Source organism: Euwallacea fornicatus, chromosome 35 (genome assembly GCF_040115645.1).
Source record: "Euwallacea fornicatus isolate EFF26 chromosome 35, ASM4011564v1, whole genome shotgun sequence".
NCBI lineage: Eukaryota > Metazoa > Arthropoda > Insecta > Coleoptera > Curculionidae > Euwallacea > Euwallacea fornicatus.
Genome location: NC_089575.1, coordinates 1,959,605 through 1,966,930, shown reverse-complemented (window position 1 = coordinate 1,966,930; position 7,326 = coordinate 1,959,605). Strand labels below are relative to the sequence as shown.

The following is a 7,326-nucleotide window of genomic DNA, read 5'->3' as shown; positions in this document are numbered from 1 at the left end:
AACGGCCAAGAAACCGCGGTTATTTTTAGTTTTTGGAATGGTGCCGAGGATCTAGGCCGATCTGTGCTCGAATCAATTTATTGCTTATTTCTCGTTAGAGCTAAGGTATAAATTACTAATACAACAATGTAGTTTTTAGGGCACGAACAGATCATCAAAAGGGATGTTTCCGAGTACGGATTCTCCGACTTTATAGGCGATTAACTTGACCAGGTCAGTGATGCCGCTGCCCAGTTCGTTCAGCACGTCCTGGTCGTTCTCGTTGATGAAATTGTTCACGGTGTCGCCTGTAAATTCGTTCAGTTTCAAAAATTATCCAGGAAAATTTGTGGTATTTACTCATTTGCTTGTTCCCGTTGAAGAGGTTGTCGAACCTGAAGTGGGCCTTTTCAATTTTCCATTCCAGGGTGTCGTCGCGTTGGAGTTTTGCATAGTTCACGCCCTGTTTCTTCTCCAATTTGTAGGAAACGTAATACTTCAACTCGAAATTCTCTGAGAAATCGCGTCAAATAAAACTCCACCGACCAAAGCATACTCACTAATCGTGATCTTAAATCGCCCCTTCCCCATCACTGGCAGAACCATGATCTTCCCGTCCATGTCGTAGTTCCCTACGATAGTTGAATTTTCCACGGTCACTCTTATGGACATCTTCTGGCGGTCGAAGTCCGTCCTAATAAAAAAAAAAATTATGTGACAAGCGCGAACCCCCAGTAGCATCTATGTACTCCATATTGATCAACTTCGCAGTGTCAAAGCCGTAAATGGACACATCGATGAGGCTCAGCTTCAGATTGGGCCCCGCAGTGGCGTCAACCCTCGGAAACTTCAAGGGGAGCAAATTGGGGAGTCTCAGTTTCTTGTCTCCTCTGATCAGAGAGGGCAAAGCTTCGTTTCCGTGAGAAACATAGCAGTCCTTCAGATTTGGGTCCGATTTGCTGCACGGCGTGATGTATGGGGCTGAAATACGTCGGTGAACCACTCCGGACTCAGAAACGGTGAACATTCGGTTACTCACGTAGTAATGGGACGCTCTTCGCAGAGGTAATGAGGAGCAGACCGGCCAACAAGAGCTGCATCGTTGTAGACGAGATCCACGGCGTGGACTTACAACTACGTTTGAGGGAAATTCACTGCACAATGTATGGGAATTTGAGTGAATTTATGGACCTCAAAAAACACGTAATTGCTTTTTTCTGGTTTGATTAAGGTTTCCTGTACACGGGAAATAAATTAGTATGATGTGGTATGAAATCAATTAGCGGACAAGCGGACGAAATGGTATTGATCGTTAAAATTGGTGTAGTAGCTAGTGCGCGCGCACGTAATGCTTTGTAAAGAGTGTCCCAAGAAGGGCGAAAAATTTCAATTTAAAATCAAACACGTTTCTTCTTTCGAAGATGCCGACATTGTCCCTTAATCATAAAGGAGAGACGTCAAAATTATATGTGGAGCAATACTGGGTGTCCCCCCCTAACGCTAGAGATTAAAATAATTTTAAAAAACTGCTTCTTGAAGGAGCCGGAACCCATTGAAGGGCGAACTCCGAGGGCGTTTTGTGTTTTTGCGTATCTCCGAAACGGTTTGCGCTCAAATCATGGAACTCAATATACCATAAGATTGAACGGGAAAACGTTTTTCGTGTCAGTAATAACTGCGGACTCTTGCCAGGGGCGTCACGTACTGGGGATTTCCCACGTAAATCTGGCCCCGACTTCCTAGTCTCTGCCATTTCTTGCTTTTCTAAATCAAAGAACCGAATCGAAAATGTTTTTAAGTGAGAAAATTTCCCCGATTGCACCTCGCTGTTGCGGACCGTTTTTCAGAAAAACCATGAGTTTTTACGGTTACACAAGAGAAATGTATCTTTATGAGGCAGCAGTAACAAGACCAACGTTATTAAGGATTCATCACTAGTTCGCAGCAAACGTTGGAGAGATGGCCTCCGTTCATCTCAGCGCATCCCATAATTCTAGAAGGGCATGTTCTGCCCAAAAAACACCAGGTGTACTTCCGATACAGTCACAAGCAGTAAATATTAGTCACCGCAACGCCTCCACGGTGCCAACAGGGACGGCATAGGCCAATTCACTCAAGTTTCCAACAGAATGTAATCAAGGGGGTTTGAATCCGGTGAACGCGGCGGCCAGTGCTTTGGCCCGCCCCGTGTCCGGGCATTTTCGCATAACTCCCTTATCGACCGAGTAAACAGCTCCATGTCGTTCTAGTTGGCGCACCCTGTATGCAAGAAGTCCAAGAAGAATGTGCGATTTGGATCAGCTGGTCGCCCTCGTGCGCCCAGCTGCTAATGCCTTTTCGTTTCGCTCCTGCGAGTGAATTTTTTTCCTGGAGCTTTGTTGTGGACGTTGTCCTTACCTTTTGTACCGTCCCGACGTGGAAGGACAGATCTTTAGGGCTCGTTCCGACCGCTTTTTTTCTCGGCCATTGCGGTTCCTCTGCAGCGTTCTCATTCCCGCTTGCTCTCTAACATTCCGTTAATTAGGGATTCCGGAGTGCGGCTCGCCGCGCAGGCGCTCGGCTCGAGTCTTTGTTCTTGAAAATTCGGACTCTGCAAAACGTGGTCTCCTGAGGTTTTCTTGCTTGCCCCATTTGAATTGAGCCCTTTGGCACGTTTCCTCAGCCGAAAATCGGCCGCGAATTGCATGAGGTGCGGCCAAACTCTCACCATTTTTCAAATAACGAGATTTGACAATGCGCAATATTCCGATTTTCGGTCAATTTTTTTTGAATTAATAAATTTTTTCTCAATTAAAGAAGAAATAGCGTCGAATTTATTTAAATTTTGCGCCCTCGCTGGGACACCTCTTAGTAATTACGAATTTGCTGGAGTTTGAAGCATCCCATGAAGAATTTTTCGTTGGTTTCTATGTGCTCTCGGTGCTCAGATCCTTGCAGTCTCCACTTGGAATTCACGAATATAATGGCCGACCTCATTTCATTCAATCAAACTTACGAAAATGTTCGCACAGATTTTTCCTGCCCTTTTTTCCATCCCCCTCGGCACGGCACTGGTCTCAACAACAGAAAAATCGAAAATTCAAATAATCGACGCAAGAAATAATGGAAATTCACAGATTTAACACATTAAGTTTTGACATTCTGTCAGTCACGTGTTTTACAGCAGTTTTAATTCGTTTTCGAAATGCGCCGCCCAAAAAAGTAGTTTTCCGGCCACCCACCAGCTACGGCCCTGGCTCGCAACGCGAATTTTAAGTTCCTGAAATCAACAGAGAATTTCGCGGGATGTAGTACGTCACGAGAGTCAACGGCGGCCCCCCGTCCCGCCCGCTCGGTACCGCCCCGGTCAGCGATATTGGTCAAAATGTCTCAGATTTAATAAATAATTTCACGGTCCGTAACACTGCACGGGAATCAATAGCGGGCCTGCTTTATTGCGATTCGGATGCACTTTCAAAATCTGCCTCGCAGGCAAAACAAAGGGCATCCGGCCGGGTGCCCCACCCACCAGGTACGCCCCTGACTTGCGGCATCCATTTAAAACTCTCAGTTCCGCACGTAAAAAAGGAAAACACGAAAGTCGATTTTTTTGCAGGTTTATTGAATCGTTAAAATGGTCTCTGCAAGTAAAAGCAACCATCACCGGACGTTGAAATGCTGCATTCCGCCCCACTGCGTACGGTCCTGACTCGCGGTATCGATCCAACACTCTTGAACTCCACAAGCAACTTTTCGGGCTTTAACACCCAATGAAAGTCAGTGGCGTAGCGGGTTTCTTGAGCTCTCAAGCTTCAGAGCACTAGTGTGGTATGCTCGGAGTCTAGGACTTTTCAATAAAAGAACCTGCTTCCCTCCCCTCTCGCGCCGCGTTCGATGTTGGGATAGTCGCAACTTAGGGGAAGCACAAAACTTTATGAAATCAGTGGAGTCGTTTTAACTGTCCTGTTTAAATCGGCTGTTATCGGGAAAAATGTTAGATTTGGCAACCCTGCTAAGTAGAAACGCACGCCTGGTTGCCTAACTCCATCTCGTGGCGAGCGTGCGTAATCTACGAGGTGACTCATCCAGTTCGTTCATTAAAAGTTTACTCCGGACTAGGGCTGATACGAACTCCCCAATTTGGAGTTAAGTAAACTTCAACGGGTGCCATTTTGCTCTTAATATTTTCACCTTCCCGTCACTTCCGGTTGGACCGGAAATAGCTGTCAACTTGCTTATTTCATAACGGAACCACCGGTATATCGCTTCATTTTTGGATTCCACGTAATATTTGAGACACCCGTATAGTGTCCCTCACCGTTTTTGAGATACTCGAGCTTGAGTGAGGAACATCCCTCCGGCATGACGAAATTTAAATTTGCATATCTCCGCAGTTGTTAAAGGGACAACCTCCGTATGTTGCAGGATATCAATACAGAGCGTTCAGTTCGCGCTTTTGCTACTTGCACGGCCGAGTACCATACAGGGTGTCCGAGACTCAGCTTCTAAAAGTCCCGTTTTTGACCTGGCGGAAGTCGATTTTCGTAAATGGGACACCCAAGAACTTTAAACGGTATCAGGAAAAGTTCGTGATTTTGTGGGGAACTGCGTTGGGGGCACCTGCACCCACTCCAAAGCGTTTTCGAAGTAATTAAGGTTCATGTGGCAACAGTGGCTCCTTCGGGTAAATTTTCGCTCTTAACAGGCAGCAGCCGCTAACAATTGGCACAAATGGCCCGATGCAGTTCCATAGAGAATTACACTCTCGACTTGGTACTGCTCAAACCTACGAGGTGGCCCACTGAAAGAGAATTGCAACTTCAAAAGTGCGAGCGCCGGGAGCTGAACTTCGGACACCCTGTATGACACTAAGTCGTGCGACTCTGGATTGGCGTTCTGCAAAATGCGAAGGTTATGCCTTTGACCACTGCGAAGCTGTGCAAGTTTCAAATTGGTCTGTACGGCACTGCACATTCTAATTCAACTCAAATATCTCAAAAACGGCAAGGGACATTACGCGGGTGTCTCAAGTATTGCGCAGAATCTAAAAACGGGACGACGCCCTGGCGGCCCCATTTGAAATGAGCAAGTTGACCGCCGCTTCCGGTCAAACCGGAAGTGGCGGGAAGTCGAAGACATTTTTGAAGAGGGTACACGTCGGAGCTGGCTCTTTTCCAGGTTTTCAGGTCAGTTTCAGGAGTTTTAGGTCTCGGTGAACTTTGGTCAAACAGGCCGAACGACGAACCCCACGTCTACTCCGCGTTGCCAAATTTCTTTTTTTTCCCTTAATCTCCCCAGTCAACCGGCGAGTTCGGAGGCTCAAAGATTTCAACTAAACTAGAATTATGTGTATATTACGGGCATGCCGGAGCAATACACTAACCATGGAAATGGCTGAAGACAAAGAGTGCATCATAAGTTAGTAAAGGGGATACATACAGACACGTTCTGAGACCGTGTTGACCCCCTCAGGCCAGAAATATCTCCCCAAGGGGAATACCCCCCAAAATCGAATTGTAGACCTGATGGGCTACAGACCTAATCACATTCGACACGGTCCCCGCTAGCTCTTTCATCACATCTGCGTCGTTTTCGTTCAGGAACTTGTTAACATTGTCCCCTGAAACCTGAGCGTTTAGCTCCGAAATTCACTGAGTTTGAGCTGTTTACCCATAGCCCTGTTCCCACCGAACAGATTATCGAATCTGAAGTGAACCTTCTTGAACTTCCAGTCGAGCTTGTCGTTGTCGTCGATTATCGAGAACTCTTTGCCGTGTCTGATTTCGATTTTGTAGAAAATCGTGTACTCGAGGTTCACAGAGTCTGAATGCAACGTCAGTGATCGGTCGCTGCAACGCACTAGGACTTACCTATAGTGATGTTGAACGGTCCGTTTCCTTTAATGGGCAAAACGAGGATTTGCCCATCGACCTCGTAGCTACCGAGGATAGTTACACGTTCCACGTTACACTCCAGAAACCACCTCTGGTGTTCCCAATCTACGCTGAAAACTGAGATAAAAATACCGAAATTTACGTATCTGGTACTAACTCCATATCGATCAATTTCGCAGTCTCCAAACCGTAGATGTTCACGTCTCTGAGGGTCAGGTCCAGATCGCCCACGCTGGCCTGGATGACGTCGAATTTCATCGGCGTCAGACTTTGCAGGTTAATGCTTCGATCCCCCTTGAGTAGTACCGGCAATGCTTCGTTTCCGTGCTGAATGAAGCATTCCTTGATGTTTGGGTCGGACTTGCTGCACACTTTGATGTAGGAGGCTAAAACGAGAAAGCCATTACAGAAGACGAGACGGAATGGGGCGATTTGTGCGGTTACGCAGTGATGCGAGGCAGCCTCCCACGAGGCAGACGAAGAACAAGCTTAGTGTCGTTGTCATTGCGGAAAAATGCTAAAATTGCCCAATGCCGAGTCGGCATTCTCTTATACCAGGCGGTTTGGAAGGAGGGTGGGGGAGGAGAGGGGAGAGAGAGGGAGGGGGGGTAATAAGGCGAGTTTTTTGCGCGAAATTACGCGACGAAATTATTAAAATTCACTCCTTAATGGCCGAGAATCATGGGGGACAATTATCAGTTAAATTGGTAATTACCAGACCGATTAAGACCCATTTTAGATACGAGGATAGCTCCAGAAGTATCCGACTTAAGGAGAGAAAAATGGAAAACGTCGTATCACCTCTCAGCACAGTTTCCTCGGAGATTGATGCGCTTTCCTCAGCGATGCCCTGAGCAGTGCTTCAAAATGGGCAACAAAATCATCAAAACATAGCTGACTCAGCCCCAAAGGTCTAGGATCTGTTCAAACTACCACTAGCTACCCTTTACGACGTGGTCTAGATAAATCCATGTTGTCGGTTGTACGCCCATGGCTTCACGGTGGCACACGTAGTCAAGACGCTTCCATTCATATTCCAGATTCATGGAGATTCCGTTACTCCAGATTCATTCAAATCATTATAAGATCATTAAACATTGTTGCTGAATCTCTTGCGCAGTAAATGCTCGTGCTGTCTTTCCCCATTCGAAACACTAGTGAAGTAATTAGTTGTTAGCGAGTTGCCCCAATCCTGACAAATCTGCTGGTGTCACGACAATCCGAAGTGGTCAGATCCGGAGCGTCGGCGGGCCGACCGCTGCGGAGTTCGTCTGGCAACTCGTGCGTCTGCGTTCAGAGTCTGCAACCAAATATTTTACAATTGTTAACGAAGGACCGGAGCCCCCCTGAGTAGAACTTACCCCCGCTTGAGTGTTGGACGGGCTTTAACCTTTCAAATGAAGGTACCCATCGGTGAGCAATCGTCTGTATGTTCACAAGATCTTTCAAACCTTTGATGAGGACAGATTCAAAA

The 7,326-nt window shown here is 46.7% G+C and overlaps 2 protein-coding genes across 2 annotated transcripts; both read right to left on the bottom strand.

Annotated features, from left to right (window-relative positions):
* Positions 1 to 62: 62 nt before the first annotated feature.
* LOC136348859 (protein takeout-like) lies at positions 63 to 1,211 on the bottom strand. The gene is made up of 5 exons (XM_066300028.1): positions 1,019 to 1,211; positions 729 to 960; positions 540 to 673; positions 340 to 492; positions 63 to 287 (listed from the first exon to the last, which is right to left on the bottom strand). The coding sequence occupies exons 1-5, from the start codon at positions 1,077 to 1,079 to the stop codon at positions 136 to 138; spliced, it is 732 nt and encodes a 243-aa protein (XP_066156125.1). The 5' UTR covers positions 1,080 to 1,211; the 3' UTR covers positions 63 to 135.
* Positions 1,212 to 5,291: 4,080 nt separating this feature from the next.
* LOC136348860 (protein takeout-like) lies at positions 5,292 to 6,389 on the bottom strand. Its single transcript, XM_066300029.1, has 5 exons — positions 6,297 to 6,389; positions 6,010 to 6,238; positions 5,829 to 5,962; positions 5,629 to 5,781; positions 5,292 to 5,578 (listed from the first exon to the last, which is right to left on the bottom strand). Exons 1-5 carry the CDS (start codon positions 6,355 to 6,357, stop codon positions 5,427 to 5,429), a joined length of 729 nt encoding a protein of 242 aa, XP_066156126.1. The 5' UTR covers positions 6,358 to 6,389; the 3' UTR covers positions 5,292 to 5,426.
* Positions 6,390 to 7,326: the final 937 nt, after the last annotated feature.